Genomic DNA, 17,878 nt, shown 5'->3' on the forward strand with positions numbered 1-17,878 from the left:
TAATCCGAACAATGGAGCACATTTTCAGAGTCTGCTCTTTAAGTTTCTTTTATATGAGTGCTACGGTGATATGAGGAGAGTGAATGAAATAATTCATTGATGCATCTCAGAAACCCCAGTAACAAACAATGAAAACCGGGGAGGATTTAATTATGTATTTAAATTTGTGTTATGGGAAATCAATGTCAGCACATGATTAACAGAAACAAGAGTGTTGAAACATTTTTGAATTATTTTGCATATATTAGTTTATGTGTATTATACACTTCAGTGATACTTTGATAATGATAATGATACTTCAAAATCTGTAGCAAAGAAGGAATCTAATTTGTACTGTTGACAACTGACTCCTGATTATAGGCAGCCGTTCCCTTCCAAACATGCTACTTATGAGAGGGAGGAGAGTGAGCTCATAGTGGTAAACTCTCTATCCTGTGAAGCAATGTTCCTGATGGTTCTGACCACTGAGGAAGTGGAGGTGAGTGGATTAAATAATGACATTCCTCCTCTTTTCATTGAAGAAGTTGTGGTACATGGGTTAGCTATTGATCCTCTCCTCTCTTTGTTGGGTAAGTAGGAATCCGGTATGTTAACAATCCCTCTCTCTGATGGGGGGATTGTTGCTCGATGTTTTTGTGTGACCCTCACTTCAGTTCCCAGTGGGTTTGGTGCAGCAGCTTAAAACTGACGAAGGGTAAAAGCATGGACAATGAGAGAAGCAGAAACACCGAGATCTAAATGTTGTGTTTGTTTGTCAGAAATGTTGAAATTGTTGGATTTTTCCTCAGGGAGGAAAGTCAGTGAATTTATTTTGGAGAATCCTGTAATAAATGAGCTCTATTCTGTCTCTAAGACAGGGTGGATCTGAACTGGGCGCAGAAGTTCAACAAGACTTGGAATTTGGCCTGAAAATATCTGACTCAAACCAAAAAAAAATCAATTGGAAGGAAAACTGAAAAGCAATCAATGAAGCGATTGGGTATTTCATTTATCGTTAGAGGAAAATGAATTTATTCTTTTTATTGTAGTTTTAAATGTAACCAAGTGATTCTCATTGACATGAATTAACCGTATCCATCAGTGCAAGGGAAATGTTCACAAAACTGGGTTTACCGCTGGATTTGTCAACTGTTCTGTTGATGATCTTCAAGGGGATGGCTTCATGTCCCACCACACAGGAGTAAGAAGCGCCGCTGGACCATTCCTCTGCTGCAATGGATAACAGGCTGTACATGAAGAAGGAGTTATTGCCGTTCTCCGCCACCACCTCGGTGTTCCTGTAGTTCCCGGGATTCACCGGCTTGTCGTTGACGGTCCACTTGACGAAGATCTCTCGGGGGGAGAAACGTCTCACTAAGCAGCTGAGAGAGACGAAACTCTGAGCGGAGACGTCTTCTGCCGAGGGCAGGAGGACAGAGACGACCGGTTCCCGCGGATTTGGATCTGCAGAAAATGTACAATAAATGTCAATAAACTGGAGAATTCTGGAGACAATGAAACCGCTGGTTAGATATTAGGAAAATGTGCTTCGCTTTTGATTTTAAATGTTTCCATTTTTGACTTCCAGCTTGGAGGAGAGGTGAACACAATTGTTTTCTCAAATAATTCAGGGGGGCGGATTGGAAAGTTTCAGAAATTTTACAGCACAGAATCAGGCCATTCGGCCCAACTGATCCACTTTTCTTATTGTTTTCCTAGTTTTGATGCACCACATCAGACTCCCCCCTTCTTCTTCGATATAAACCTAGTAACATCGCCTTCAGTTCACTTTTCATTCATCAACACATCAAACTCCCCATAAAAATATCGATCGCCCATAGTCGTTTCGTTGTAGTTTTTTTTCCATTCAGGGGAGACCATTAATGCACTGAATATTAAATATTGACTTGTACACTTCCACTGGAGATAGCCACAGTGATGCATTTACATAGAAACATAGAATAGTACAGCACAGTACATGCCCTTTGGCCCTCAATGCTGTGCCGAACGATGTCCAATCCTAAGATCAAGCTATCCCACTCCCTATCATTCTGGTGTGCTCCATGTGCCTATCCAATAATCACTTGAAACTTCCTAAAGTGTCCGACTCCACTATCGCAGCAGGCAGTGTATTCTACACCCCACCACTCCCTGAGTGAATAATGTATCTTGGACATCCCTCCTATATCTCCCACCATGAACTTTAAATTTATGCCCCCTAGTGACAGCTGCATCCACCTGAGGAAATATTCTCTGCACGTCCACTCTATCTATCCGCCCCCCCACCCCCCCCCATCATCTTATACATCTCTTTTAAGTCGCCTTTGATCCTCCTCTGTTCTAAAGAGAAAAGCCCCAGCTCCCTCAACCTTTCCTCATGAGACCCACCCTCCAAACCAGGCAGCATCCTGGCAAATGTCCTCTGCACTCTCTCCAATGCTTCCACATCCTTCTTATAGTGAGGTTACCAGAACTGCACTCAATATTCCAAATGTGATCCGATATAGTTGCAGCATAACCCCACAGCCTTCAACTCAAACTCCCTATAAATAACCGGTAAAACACTATAGGTCTTCTTCACGGTTCTATCCATTTGAGTGGTAACCTTTAGAGATCTGTGGATATGAACCCCAAGATCTTCCGGTTCCTCCACATTCCTCAGAACCCTACCTACATTTTGACCCCACATTTATTGCTTCAGTCTCTCAGCTCACCTGTTTCCTTGTGGATAGATGTTCTTAAAGGAGTCGGCAGATCCTGATGGCTCACCACGCACTCAAACACAGCCGCACTCAGCCAGGCTTGTGTGGAGATGTTTAGTTTGCTGATCACGCTGTCAGGATCCGCTCCGGGCTTTTCGGCAATCTCTGATTTCAAATACTTCCTGTCTCGGATCCAGGACACGTTAACTCCATAAGGAGCATGAGAAATGATGCAGGTTAAGGTCACGGTCGCCTCCAGTAAGACCTGTTCTATTGGTGGTGGCTGTATCTTCACTGTAGATTCATGGCATTCGAGAGGATCTGTGAATGAAAAATGAAAATCAACCCGAGTTCCCCTTCAGAAGCAGGACAGCAGTCTTCAGACTGAAGGAGACCAAGTTGCCTTCGAGGTATCAATCTCCAACTATCGCCTTTCAATTTCTATAGGCGATGGCAAACCAGCTTGTTCTATGAAATTATTCCCTTTATTAAAGTATTGTAGCTGCTGTATCATTCTCATGAATCAGCATTACAACTGATACCACCCTGAACTCAGGAACAAAGTACTGGCCGTTGCTTTATAAGGTTAAGATGCATTTTGCAATATTTTACCCCTGTGCTGTGACCTGTGAAACAGTCCGATACCCACTGTCTCTCCAAGTCTTACTGGCTGTCTCAAGAAAAAAAAAGGTCACGTCAAGGCCACCTCACTCACTTCAAGACAGAAGGGAACATTATTTGAAAAGGAGACAGTAGCATGGTGTGTTGTCGATGGAGTTGTAACCTAGGGCGACACTCTGGGGAAATAGATTCGAATCTCACCACTGCAGATGGTGAAATGGGAATTTAATAAAAATCTGTGATTAAAAGTCAAATGATCACCATGAAGCCTTTGTTGTAAAAGCCCACCTGGTTCACGAAGGTCCTTTAGAAAAGTAAACCTGCTGTCTTTATCTGGCCTGGCATGCATGTGACAACAGATTCACAGCAACGTGGTCCACACTTAAGTGCCCTCAGGGATGGAATATAAATGCACATCTCAGGAAGCAATAACAAAAATTGCTGTTGTGATGCAATTCTGAGTAGCACTGTCTGAATGCAGCAAACTACATGACAATAACTTAGAAATTGTTCGATGCTTTGTACTAACTTTAATAGATCCCTAATTCCAATTAACATCAGAATGGTATATTTTATGCACGATTTGAGTCTCTTACCCCGAGATACGCTGATGTTCTGACTCTGAGTGAATTCTTGATGAGTGACCTGGCAGGTATAGACCGCTTTGCTGAACCATTCCCCAGCGGAGACTGTCAGCCGGCTGCTGGCCGAGAAGTTCCCGTTCACTCGACAGGCGGGAGAGGTGACAATTCCTGAATGCGTGGGTTCCCCATTCTTCAGCCACTTCACTTCCATTGACCCTGGCTGGAAATCGATGATTGAACAGACGATGGTTGCAAATTTGCTGCTTGAGATTTCTTCACTCGAACTCACGGTGAGGATAACAGTTGGATGGAAAACTTGAGGACCTTCAGAAAAAAAACATATTCGTCATTTCCTGCAGAAGATGTGGATCAATGAAACTTTTGTTGACATTAGCAACTCATTTGCAGTCTACAGACACTAGCCGGAACAATCCAGGGGTCTGGATTATGCACATCTATTTAACTGAGTTATAACCAAGGCCCTACATGTTAACCACAGTGTTTCTGTTTCACACAAGTTCCACAACACTTACATGGCATTTCAACGCTCTTGACTGAGCTGCTGTGTTGAACCTCACAGTCAATTCTGGGACATTCTCCCGCTGAGTCGCTGATGGTTAACTGGCTGCTCAGGGTGTAGGTTCCCTTCGTGTTTCGCACTGACGGGTACGTCTTAAACCCAGTGGTGAACGGCTGCCCATTTTTCTTCCATCTCACTTTGGAGACATCTGGAGAGTAATCCATCGCCAAACAGCCATAGGTGATGGAGCCGTCGGAGTTCTGTTGCTGACAAGAGGAGACCAGGCCGTAGAGAGTGGGCGGAGACGGTGTCGCTGGGAAAGAATAGCCAATTGAACAAGTTAGACTCTTAATTGCGTTTATTAAGTCATCAAACATATTATTACAAATATGTTTCTATATCAGATATAGCTTTTGGTGTTGAAGGGATGAAGGGATATGGGTAGTAGGTGTGATCAGGATATTGATGAGCTCTGACCAAAGTGAATGGCGGAGTAGGCTCAATGGGCCGAATGGTCTAGTCCAGCTTCTATTTTCTATGTTTCTATCTCAAACATTGGTTAAAATTATGGACTTTCCTAACACTTCCTGATTAAAATATACATCCACCTTTGAGATTATGTTACTTCTATCATTTGGGAATTGTCATCTCTGTTGAAACTCATATCCCTGTCTCCAATTCTATCAAATTAGCAAGGAAAAAGAATACATTCTGTTAGTCTCAAAATGACATGTCATTCATTGGATTAACAGAGAACAGCAGAGATTGTCTCCATTATTGCGGCAACCATTTATTTCTCAAACAACAACACTTTGTGATGAAGAAGTTGTCTCTTCGTTCATACCATCCTTTCACCTGATGAGGGAACTCCAACGGCTTGTGATTCCAAATAAACTTGTTAGACTTTAACCTGTTTTTTTGAGAATCCTTACTGTGCCCACACCAACCTCACTCCGGCATCTCCACACTAGTTTTGGAAATTGCCTGTGTTCAAACTGATTGATGCCCCTTCCGCTCTCCAACTCACTGCCTCTCACTCCACAAAACGGAGATTAGTGACTTTGCTTCAAAAATACCTCCGGAATGAATACTTACTGAATGATCAGGAAACTCTAAATGTGATTATAAATTCAAATAAATCCAACATTGACGAATTGAAGGATCATACATTAATACCAAGAGTTCGCCATTCGGGTCCTGAAGTCTCCTCCATCATTCACTGAGATTACAGATGAGCTGATTGTGGTGCTCGCTCTATTCTGAACCCCCTCACTCCGCCCATCCATCACCCGCTCTCTGCCCATTTTCCCCAGCTCTTTGCCCTTTCCCCTGGGTCTCTGCCTTTCGCGGTGGCTCTTTTTTCTCTTTTATCCAGCTCTCTGTATTTCCACCTGGTTCTCTACACTTCCCTCCAGCTCTGTGCCCTCTCTCCCGGCTCTCTGCACTTTCCCCCAGCCCCTTACGCGTTCCGTCAGCTCTCTGCCCTCTGTCCCTGGTCCCTACCCTCTTTCTCCTTTCCCTCAGCTCTCTGCCATTTCCCCTGCTCTTTCTGCCCTTTTCCCCGGCTCTCTGGCCTTTCGTCTACCTCCCTGCCCTTTTTCGTGCCTCCCTGCCTTTCTCCTGGTTCTCGCTCCTTTCCCTGGTCTTTCTGCCCTTTCCCCCATCTCTCTGCCCTTTCTTTCGGCTCTCTCCCCGTTCACTGGTCTCTCTGCCCTTTCCCCCTGCTCCCTGCCCTTTCTCCACTCTCTCTGCCCTTTCCCCTGGCTTTCCGCCCTGTTCCTCGGCTGCGTGCACTTTCCCCCGCCTCTATGCCCTTCCCCCAGCTCTCTGCTGTTTCCCCCGGCTCTCTGCCCTTCTCCCCGCCCCCCGCCCCCCCCCCCCCTCCCCCGCCACGGCTCTCTGCCCTTTCCCTCGCTTCCTGTTCTCCCCTGAGTCTTTATCATTGTCCCTGGCCCCGAGCCCCCAGCGACTCCCTCCAGCTCTCCGCACTCCCAGGGCAGCTCCCACCTTTAAACACCAAACTGCTGCTTGAGGTCTTTCTTCTCTCTCGTTGCAGACCTTCCCCACACAGATTTTGTGAGTGTGAGTGGGAGAATGTGAGTGTGTGAGGGTGAGTGATTAAATGAGTGAGAGTGGATGAGTGACGGTGTATGCGTGATGGAAGGTGGGTAAGTGAGTGTGAGTGAGCGAACTTCTTTGAGTGACCATGAGTGACTGAGGGTGAGTAACTGTGGGTGACGGTAAGGGAGCGTGAGTAAATGACGGTGAGTGAGAGAGGGTAGGTGAGTGAAGGTGGTTGGATGGGTGTAGGCAAGCAAGATTGAAAGAATGAGGGAGAGTGAGTGAGGATGTGTGAAGGTTAGTGGAGGTGGGTGAGTGAAAGTGAGTGAGATTGAGCGAATGAGGGTGAGGGAGTGAATGCAACTGAGTAAGTGAGGGGTGAGAGTGAGTGAGTCAGGGTGGTGTGTGAGAGTGTGTGAGGGAGAATGAATGTAGATGAGTGGGAGAATGAGGGTGAGTGAGTGATGGTGTTTGATGAGGATGAGTGATTGAGGATTTGTGAGTTAGCGTGCGTGAGGTTGAGTGATGACGAGTGTGTGAGGGTGTGTGAGTGAATGTGTTTGCGTGAGTTTGAATGGGTGACCTGGCGGAAGTGAGAGAGAGACACAGAGAGAGGGTCATTGAGCTTGAGTTTGTGCGGGTGAGTCTGGGTGATTGAGGGTGGGTAGGTGGGTGAGGGTGAGTGAGAGTGAGCGAGACTGGATGAGTGAGGGTGGGTAAGTGGGATGAGTTAGTGATTGAGAGAGAATGGGGTGAGTGAGTGAGGGTGAGTGAGAGTGAGTGAGACTGGATGAGTGAGGGTGGGTAAGTGTGGGTGAGTGAGTGAGTGTGAGAGAATGGTGAGTGAGCGAGAGTGAGTGAGGCTAGGTGAGTGAGGGTGGATTAGTAGGATGAGTGAATGAAGGTGAGTATGAATGTTGGTGACTGACTGGGGGTCTAAGTCAGTGAGTGAGGTTTAGTGAGCGACGTTGAGTGAGTGATGGTGTATGAGTGTGGGTGGCTGAGTGACAGTGAGTTAATGAAGGTGCGTGAGGGTGAGTGCGTGTGAGTGAGTGAATGTGGGTGCGTGACTGAGGATGTGAGAATGAGTGAATGTGAGTGAGTCAGTGAGGGTGTGAGAATGAGTAAGTCAGGGTATGAGGTTGAGGATGAACGAGTGAGGTTGAATGAGTGTTTTGTGGGTGAGTGTGGGTGAGTGAGTGAGTGAGGATGGATGGGATTGAGTGAGAGAATGAGTGTGTGAGGGCGTGAGGATGAGTGAGTCAGGGCGTGTGTTTGAGTGAACGAGTGAGGTTGAATGATTGCTTATGGGTGAGTGAGTGAGGATGGGTGAGAGTCAGTGAGCGAATATGAGTGAGTGAGTGAGTGAGTGTGTGAGGGTGAGTGACTCTGGGTGAAACAGGATCATTGAGTCTGTGAGGGCGAGTGCGTGAAGGCGAGTGCGTGAGGGCGGTTGAGAATGTGTGAGTAAGGGTGAATGAGTAAGGGTGAGTGAGTGCGGATGAGTGAGTGAGGATGAGAGAGTGTGAGGGAGTGTGTGGGAGGGTGGATGAGTGAGCAAGGGTGAGTGAGTGAGGGCGAGTGAGTACGCGTGAATGAGAATGAGTGAGTAAGGGTGAGTGATTGTGGATGAGTGAGTGAGGGTGAGTGAATGAGGGAGAGTGAGTGAGAGAGTGTGTCAGTGAGGGAAGGTAGGTAAGATAAGGTGAGTGAGTGAAGTTCTTTGAGTGAGGATGAGAGATTGAGGGTGAGTGATTGAGGGTTAGTGAGTGAGAGTGTGTCAGTGAGGGAAGGTGGGTGAGTGAGGGTGAGTGGGTGAAGTTATTTGAGTGAGGATGAGAGATTGAGGGTGAGTGAGTCAGTGTGGGTGAGGGTGAGAGAGTCAGTGAGCCACCTCCTCCTCTCCCTCTCCATCGATCTTTTCCCGATTCTCTCCATTGATCAGCTTTCAGTAACAGGGCTGTGTAAAGTCAGGAATCAGTGTAGATCACCGGGCAGCTGCTTTAATGTCGGGGCCTTTCTTTCAGAAACACGGATCAGTGAACAAATAGACAGACTGAGGGAGCTGGAAGGGAAGCTTCCAGCAAAACTAGGGTCACACAGGAATCAAACACCAAGTTTCCACCAGTATTGGGGAGCCAGGCGGACTTAGTCTCAGCCAGATCCCTTCTTATTGATTGTGTCTTTGTGTCCGGTGTAACACATGGAAATCCCTACTTCTGACCTCCTGTTGGATGGAATGTGTCATTGATGAAGCAATAGAAGATTGTTGGTCCCAGAACAGTCCCCTGCCGAACTCCTGCAGTGATTTCTCAACTTAGATGTTTGACCTCCAACAACCATCACCGTCTTGCTTTGTGCTAAATATGACTCCAAACAGAGAAGAATTTCCCGCTGAAACTTATTCACATGAGTTTTACTCGGGCTCCTCGATCCCACCCTCATTCAAATGTTAGTGGGGGAGGGGGAGGGGGTGGCCGAGGTGGCACAGTGATTAGCGCTGCTGCCTCACAGTTCAATTCCCGATATGGGTCATTGTGTATGGAGTTAGTAAGTTCACCCCGTGTCTGCTTCGGTTTCCTTCGGTTGCTCCTGTTTTCTCCCACAGTCCAAGGAAGTTTGGGTTCCGGGGATTGGTCGTGCTAAATTGCCCCTTAGTTTCAGGAGGACTAGTTAGAGTAAACACATGTGGTTATGGGGATAGGGCTTTGGTGGGATTCCTGTTGATGCAGACTCGATGGGCTGAATGGCCTCCTTCTGTACTGTAGGATCTCGTGATTCTATTCTATGATGTAAATGACAGTCTCTCTGACGTATGTGAGGTGGAAAGTGTGTGAGAGAGTGTTTGGGTGGGTGTGCGAGAGAGAGAGAGGGTGAATGTGTGTGTGAAGGTGCCTGTGAGTGATAGACTGTGTTTGCACATGTGTGAGACAGTGGGCTGCGTTTGCAAGAGGGGGCAGTGTGCCTATTGGAAGGCAAAATAATCTGTTCATGAGTGTGTGGAAGTGTGCATGGGATTGTGTGTGAGTGAGAAAGATGTGTGCAATGTGTGTGGGTGACAGAAGCAAAGTGTGTGTGTCTGTGAGAGAGAGAGATTGTTTGCGCGAGACTGTGCTTATGTGAGAGACTGTGTCTCTGTGTAAGTTAGAGTGTGTGCATAGGTCTATGTTTGTGAGAGAGTGTGAGCGAGCTAGTGTGAGAGAGAGCAAGAATGTACAGGTGTGAGTTAGTGTGTGCAAGAGAGATAGAAATATGTGTGTATGTGTGAGAGAGAGAGAGATGTGTGCGCAAGAGGAATTGTGAGAGAGTGTGTGTGAAGAAATGTGAGACAACTTGAGCGTGTGTGACAGAGCGTGGGAGAGAGAGTGCGTGTGCGAGAGCGTGAGACTATGCTCATGTGTGTGTGTGTCTGCGTGTAAGAGAGAATGTGTGTGGAGGTGTGTGCGTGTGAGTGTTTTTGTGTATGAGAGATGAGAGACTCATTGAGAGAGCGGGAGTATGTCTGTATTTGTATTTGAGACAGAGTATGTAGACCGTGAGAGAAAGAGAATGTGTGTGAGATATCGTTTGAGAGAGGAAGTAAGTGTGCGTGTGTATGTGTGAGAGAATATGAGCGTCTGTATGTGTGTATTTATGTGTGTGAGAGTGTGTGATGTGTGTAAGTCTCTATCTGGCTGATTCAGTCTGGAAAAGCACCCTCACTCCACACATACTCACCCACTCACACAGTAAGTGGGGGTGACAAGCGAGCACAATACGGACTGTGGGGCACGGGTTGGAAAAACATTTAAATCTTTCACAAGTCAGTCACAATTCAATAATTTCCTCTTTCCTCAATGAGAGAAACTTGTAAATCCTCACGGAATCTGACACAATCCAGGGCAAATCCACCCACAAAATTACCCGGCCCCTCATTCACCCTATTCACTCTCTCCATCACTAACAAGCAGTGCCAGCACTGTGTGTATTATATACAACATGCACTGCAGCAACTCACCAAGGCTCCATAGAACACACTGTCCAAACCCGCTGCCTTTACATCCTAACAGGACAAGGGCTGCAGCTACATCTGAAACACTATAACCTGTAAGCTTCCCTCCAAAACACACACCATCCTGACCTGAAACCATATCTCAGTTCATTCATAATCGCTGGGTCAAAATCCTGGAACTCCCTGCCTAACAGCAGGCGGATGCCTGCAGCATATGGACTGCAGTTGTTCAAGGATGCTTCATGTCAATACTTTGTGAAGGAACAATTAGATTAAAAATTCTGGCCGAGCAAATGTCTCTAAAATGCCTTTAGAAGATTAAAAATAATATGCAAGTGAATTTGACCCTTTAACTGTTAAACTAAACAATTCAGGGGCTGCTGTAGTACGGAACACAATATAGTAAATCTCACTTTGTATTTGTTCATCGAACATTCCCAAGGCCGGTACATCACTGCTTAAAAATCACCCAATTCTCCCTCTACAGCCTGATGTTTCTGCTTCTCTGATGGACACAATATGCTTTAGGGATTTAATTTCTGAGACGCCGAGTCAAACAGTCACATTTCTCACAGATACAAGTGCATTGAAGAAATAAATCAAATTTCACTTCCTGCAGTCCAGGAGAAGGAACCAGAAGATTTATAACCAGTCAGGGAGATTCCTGGTCCCAACATAGTGACCACACGCCCAGAGACAGAACAGACACAAACAGTTCAACAGCCGAGTTCCCAGCAGAAAGATCTGTTAAATCTGTCAATTTCAAACTGTTCGATTCTCATTGATCAATAGTCAACATACAACAGAAACATCAATAACCGATTTTAAATTAAACTGATATTCATTTCAGAACTCCTCTCGACTTTTAATTATTTCTCTCTGCCTGTCTCACTTCTCGAAAACTGTGTAAAAATGTAATTTCGCTGAAAATGAGCAAAAATAACAGATTCAGGACAGTTCAATGTCCCTAACAGAGATAAAGTGACAGAGTAACAGTTCAATGTCCCTAACAGAGATACAGTGACACGGTAACAGTTCAATGTCCCTAACAGAGATACAGTGACACGGTAACAGTTCAATGTCCCTAACAGAGATACAGTGACACGGTAACAGTTCAATGTCCCTAACAGAGATACAATGACACAGTAACAGTTCAATGTCCCTAACAGAGATACAGTGACACAATAACAGTTCAATGTCCCTAACAGAGATACAGTGACACAGTAGCAGTTCAATGTCCATAACAGAGATACAGTGACACAGTAACAGTTCAATATCCCTAACAGAGATGCAGTGACACTGTAAGAATTAAACAAACCGGGAAATATTTACATTGAAAATCGTTACCTGATTCGATATAATTTCTTAATTAAATGTAATCAACAAAATAATCAAGGCAAAACACTTTATCGAGCCGAGAACAGCTGAGTAAAGAAATGTTTTGTTTTTGAATTCATTTTGATACAATTAAATATTCTCCCAAACTGATGATATTTTGCACGCTAGTGCAATATTCAAGGTCTTTTGTTTTGAATTGATCAGCGTCAATATTACATTTTAAGTTATTGTTAATTGTCAGTTAGTTCTCCTGCCAGCTGATTTGAACTCTGTAATAAAATGAGTTTTCAATCATTCAAAACGTCCTTCTGCCCCCAACACTGTTAAATAATTAGGTTACAATTAAATCTCAATGTTAAACTATAATTTCAAATTACTAAATGGAAACATTCCAACATCTGACATTCATTTACTTAAATCTAATCACATTGCAGTATTTTACTTTTTCACTTTTACTACAAATGTCTTATTATAACCAACAAACGTGTTAAAAATGCATACTTCTGAGTTTGTCCAGACTGTAACGGCCTGGCCGTTTGAAATCAATAATACTGCTTCCGAGATTTAATAATTTAGACCACCCATATAACAACTTCATTACTGAACACATTGTTTAATTAAAGAAGATCTGAATTCAACAGTGCAAACACAGAGACGACAATTGATTCAAATCCTCTGTAACGCTAAAAACACGATGCAGAATATAAGTCTCAACCTTTTCTTCATTATAATATTTAATAAGAATTAAACATAAGCTTCAGTTAGTATGAATTCTTCAATTCTGTCACTTATTCTTCCTATAATTCTATTCTGTGTTTAACATTAATGGGAGACATGATGTTAATAAGTGCAGAGCTAATATTATTTTTATAATATTTATAATATCATACTATTTTCATATAAAGTAATCTTTTTGAATTTCAAACATTTAATTGTCAATCTGTAGCCAGTTTCTGTTGACACTTTACTGCAATTCAAACACAATCATTTGAACAATTTTGTTTGAGTGTCAGCGAATTCCATCTGTCAGAAAACTGTGTTCAGTCTGTCAAATTTTTATAAACTGTTTGATTCTAATTGATCAAAGGTCAAATTACAACAGTGAAAACAGATCAATAAACATTTTAAATTAACCTGATGTTCATTTTAAAACTCCCTTTGCATTTTTACTATCTCTCCTGACTGTCTCAAATCCCAAAAACTGGGCAATTATTTTTTCTGAAAATGAGAACTTCGAATATAACAGATTCAGGGCAGTGTAATGTCCCTAACAGAGATACAGCGAATTGTACTTCATGTTTTATTTTAATATGTAACCATTAGTTAACATGAATAAAATGCCCTAACATATATGTATTTTATTTTCCAAAACTTTTCTGCTTTATTGCTACAAGAATATTCAAAAGCAATTTTATTTTCATTTCGCCAGAACTGCTCAGTTTAACTGAGCTGAAACAATGTAAAAACAATTGAGGAACACCAAACAATTTCACAAATTTTGAGATGAGATAAATAATTAATTATCTCGGTATGTAATTTAAAAAAATACTGAGAACGAATAATCTGGTTGCAATTGCACAGAACAAAATTAATAATCGGATGCAAAAATTTCCAAAAAGGAAATTATTCTGCAAAACTCGTATTCCAGTAAATGCGAACTTAATCTGGGATATACCGATTAATGCAAAGTATCTTGTTCAACCGAGCGCTGCTGTGAAAACAGCAGGTTATCATTGAAATAGCTTCTGGAATTGTCACAAAATATTTCCAGTCTGGAAAATGTTCTGGTCATGTTAATTGTGTGAAAAACACAACAAGACTATTAAAGGGGATTATTGCTAAATTATTAATATAAAATAATCTGTGGTGAATATGGAGTTAAATTACTGATTAATAATTATTTGATTTACATCAATTTTACTATTAAACTTGTTCATGAGAAGTTTGTGATTGCAGCAAAGACTAAGTGTCCGAATGAACGTTGGAAGTCATGACTTACTTGAATTTGTAAGCGTTATTTAAAATTTATAAAAATGCTTTGATAACTTTTAGGGTTTTTTTCCGCAACCTGCTTGTTTTCTCCCTACAAGGATTTTCAAACTCAAAGATTGTTTGTGTTCAACCAGAAAACATCTAAACTCTCAACGGCACCGTTAAAACACTATTTAAACAACACAGAAATAATGCCACAAAGCCGAACCATTGCACAAATTTTAAACATTCACAGTGACTGCACCACAGAATCTCCTCAGCAGAAACACAGCAAAACACATCAGTGAGGGAATGAATCCGCTTCACAGAAAAACAGCTCAATTATCTATTCAACAGAATCAAATGTAACATTGAAAAAAGAGATCTCAATATCGAATCTAGCAAACCAGCTCTTAGCCAATAATTATACTAAACAGAAATCTAGAATAATAGCAATAGCATTGCGAGGAGGTGGAATATATCCAACAAATTAGTATTGAAACTTTATCACATCTTATTCATATTGTGTCATATTTCAAACATTTTTAAACATTTGGATGATAAAAGTTCCAGCCATCAAATGCCACCGAGATTAAACATTGCAGGTACCCCAAATTCTGAATGCAGTGACAAACTATGTTCTGAACGAGTGGCGTAAGCCGATATCACTAAAGATTTTAAACATACAAACACAATAAAGCCTGCTTTATTTCTGTCTGCAGTCATGCATCAAGCAATTGCAAACCCGCAGAATGTTCATATTCAATCACAAGACGTGAAACAGTTCAGTGTCACTGAGTTCAAACAACGCAGAAACACCAAATTAATTCACAAATTTTACGTATTTAAACTCACCCAGTTTCATAATGTCCTCACCAGAAAAAAAAGCATCACTGAGAGACTGAACCCCGCTTCATGCAGAAGCAGCACAATTCTGCAAACACTTTCAACAAAATCAAATATAACATTGACAGAAATGTTTAATATAAATTCCAGCCAATTCGCCCATCACCAAACTAATTAATGTTTAGAATAAGCAGAAAATATTGCACAGCAGCACCAGCATTGTGAATGAGTGGAACATTTTCACTGGATATAGAAATTTTAGATTTTTTTTAATTTTTTGGTTTAAATTTCAAACACTTGTGCAGTAGATGGTTCAACCCGCAGCCACTAGATGTCGCCGAGACTAAACGCTGTAGAAACGCTGAATTGTTTAACAGACATTCGGCTTTTAAAGTAACCCAACCACACAGTAATCTCAACAGATAAACACAAAATCCCAACAATTTGGGATTGAATGCCTCAGAAGTACCTATTGTCAAGAAAGAGCGGAATTCTAAAACCCCTTTGCAGCAGAATCACAGGAAACATCGTAACAATTCTCAACCGAGAATCCACCAAACTCACATTTATGTTACCACATGGATTATTCGTATAGATAAAAATATAAAACAAAGACACATGTAAACAAGTTACTCAATAAGTGGATGGTTCTTACCTGTAGTCACCGTCATGGTCCCTTGTCCCCAGTAGCCGAAACCATAGCCCCAGCTATCACAGTGAGACACAGCATGACAAATACTGAGGCGGACTGTTAGCTGTAAAATACAGACAGTTAATTTCACTGCTATTTCAAAAAGTCTGTTTCCAGCTCGTTAAGGGTGACTCAGTGAGATATTTCAATTTTTACTGGTCATGATATAGATAAAGGGGGTTAGAAACTTTTACACTCTCTGTGCACATTCAGCGTGTAAATCAATAACAATAAAATTGAAGCATTTTACATCTTAAAAAAAAACAATGCTGTTTCTTAGTGTTATTTTGTTGAAGCTTCATTTACTTTGGCATTCGGCAATGGCATTGGTCACAAATTTAAGCAACGTCCTTTTCTGAGGTTTTTGTATGAGGATGGCGCTTTTCTCAGCACTGTGACCCATTGCTGTGTATCACAGTGACACACACCCATACAAAAACTGCACTCACTCTGTTCAGTACTGCTGTTCAATATTCACTTTAAATGGACCATTAGTTTTGCTCTAATGTAAAATGTAGGCAACTGTTTATATAACACAATCTATCAGAAATATTAGAAAGAGTAATATATCGTGTGTCGTACTTGCTGAAACTACAATGAATATAAAGTCAGTGAAAAGCTCACCAGTTATATCGGTGAGTTTGGGAAGTTTTACTGTTAAATGCTTTCTGCGTTACTTTTTTTAAACACGATTACAGTTTGGTTCAACAGATACTGACCTTCAGGTTATGATGGAAGATGTTGATATCCCTCTCGGGCTGTTCTTGTTCGGGTGCAGCCCTGGATCCTCTCGCTGTGGTCTCTGGCACAGTAATAAATGGCCGTGTCTTCAATCTTTAGGCTCGTCATGTCCAAAGACAAGATGTTGTTTGAAGTGTCTGCGGACACAGTAAATCGACCCTGAATTGACGGCGCGTAGTAGCTGTTGCCGTTATAAGCACGGATAGCCAGCCACTCCAGGCCCTGTCCGGGAACCTGCCGGATCCAACCCATGCAGTAGCTGCTAAAACTGAAACCGCTGGCTTTACAGGTCAGTTTCAGGGAACCTCCGGGACGCCCGGTCTCTGCCTCTGGCTGGGTCAACACAACATCCGACTGGACACCTGTAAAAATAGATCAAAAACACCAGGGATTAATCTTAGTGAAATGATTGCTGAGTCTGGAACATTCCAGAGAGAGACTAACACTGAGACAGTAACAGTGAGAGACTTGAACAATAATAAAAAAATACTCACCAGATAAGAAAGTCAGCAACAAACTGAGAGAAATGGCCGACCTCATCTTTCTGGTGATTTGGGGGAAATGGTTGTGTCAGGAACTCAGTGAACAAACCAGCTCCCGGACTGTTGGATTCCGGTCCCAGTGAGCGGTATTTAAATACCCGGCAGAAGGGGGCGGCTTTCCAGGCGCCGCCTGTTGATTCCCTGCTGGAGGCGGCGCCTGGATCCACGTCCCACCTTCCACACCCCCAACAGAATGGACTCGGAGATTTACAATAGATTCATATTAAAATGGACATTTTATCTGTATCAGGATATTTGTTTGGCTGAAATAAGAACGTAAGAACATAAGAAATAGGAGCAGGAGTAGGCCATCCGGCCCTTCGAGCCTGCCCCGCCACTCAACAAGATCATGGCTGATCTGTCGTGGCTCAGTTCCACTTTCCCGCCCTCTCCCCATAACCCTTAATCCCCTCTCTTATCAAAAACCCATCAACCCGCTTCTTAAAAATATTTAGCGAGGCAGCCTCCACCACTTCAATGGGCAGAGAATTCCAGAGATTCACCACCCTTTGAGTGAAGAAGTTCCTCCTCAACTCCGTTCTGAACTGCCCCCCCTTTATCTTGAGGCTGTGCCCCCTAGTCCTACTGTCTTTTTTGAGCGGGAAGAGTCTTTCCACCTCTATCCTATCCATCCCATTCATCATCTTATACGTCTCAATGAGATCTCCCCTCATTCTTCTAAACTCTAACGAGTACAAGCCTAGTTTATTCAGCCTCTCCTCATAGCTCAACCCCCTCAACTCCGGTATCAGCCTAGTAAACCTCCTCTGCACTCCCTCCAAGGCCAAAATATCCTTGCGCAGGTGCGGCGCCCAAAACTGCACACAGTACTCCAGCTGTTCATTGTATTGTCCCCATTATTTCTGATGGTGATATTACAATTCACCATTTATTTATTTAAATAAGTAATTCCATTGTAAATATGGTGATTTTATTACCACACCCCCAACAAGAAAAGAAATCTGAAAATGATGAAATAACATTTTGGAACATTAGAGAAGTTTGCAACAACTCCGTGTCTCTGCCACATTACAATAATAAAGCACAATTTATCAGAAGAAATACCATCGATTTCTGTAATTAAATGTGTAGAATATACAAAATGATTCTATTTACAGTGCGGATGGCTTTCACTGTACAAATTGGGTTTGGAGATGAGAAGAAACTCTCACACAATACAATATTTCTCCTTATATTTGTCAAACTGCCCCAATCTCGAAGACAGGCCTTTGAAAATAATGAGAACCCCAACCTCCTGATAATTAAATAGTGAGTTGACAGAGAAACATAA

At 42.7% G+C, this 17,878-nt stretch overlaps 1 gene segment (V, D, J or C); it reads right to left on the minus strand.

Annotated features, from left to right (window-relative positions):
• Nucleotides 1-243: 243 nt before the first annotated feature.
• LOC145362349 (Ig heavy chain C region-like) lies at nt 244-16,585 on the minus strand. The segment is given in 6 exon segments: nt 244-1,443; nt 2,694-3,002; nt 4,420-4,719; nt 15,269-15,315; nt 16,077-16,407; nt 16,540-16,585. Coding segments are annotated over 6 exon segments (1,425 nt in total).
• Between the last annotated feature and the right edge of the window lie 1,293 nt (nt 16,586-17,878).

Source organism: Carcharhinus amblyrhynchos, unplaced genomic scaffold (assembly GCF_965287045.1).
Source record: "Carcharhinus amblyrhynchos unplaced genomic scaffold, sCarAmb.v2.hapA scaffold_38, whole genome shotgun sequence".
Taxonomy (NCBI): domain Eukaryota; kingdom Metazoa; phylum Chordata; class Chondrichthyes; order Carcharhiniformes; family Carcharhinidae; genus Carcharhinus; species Carcharhinus amblyrhynchos.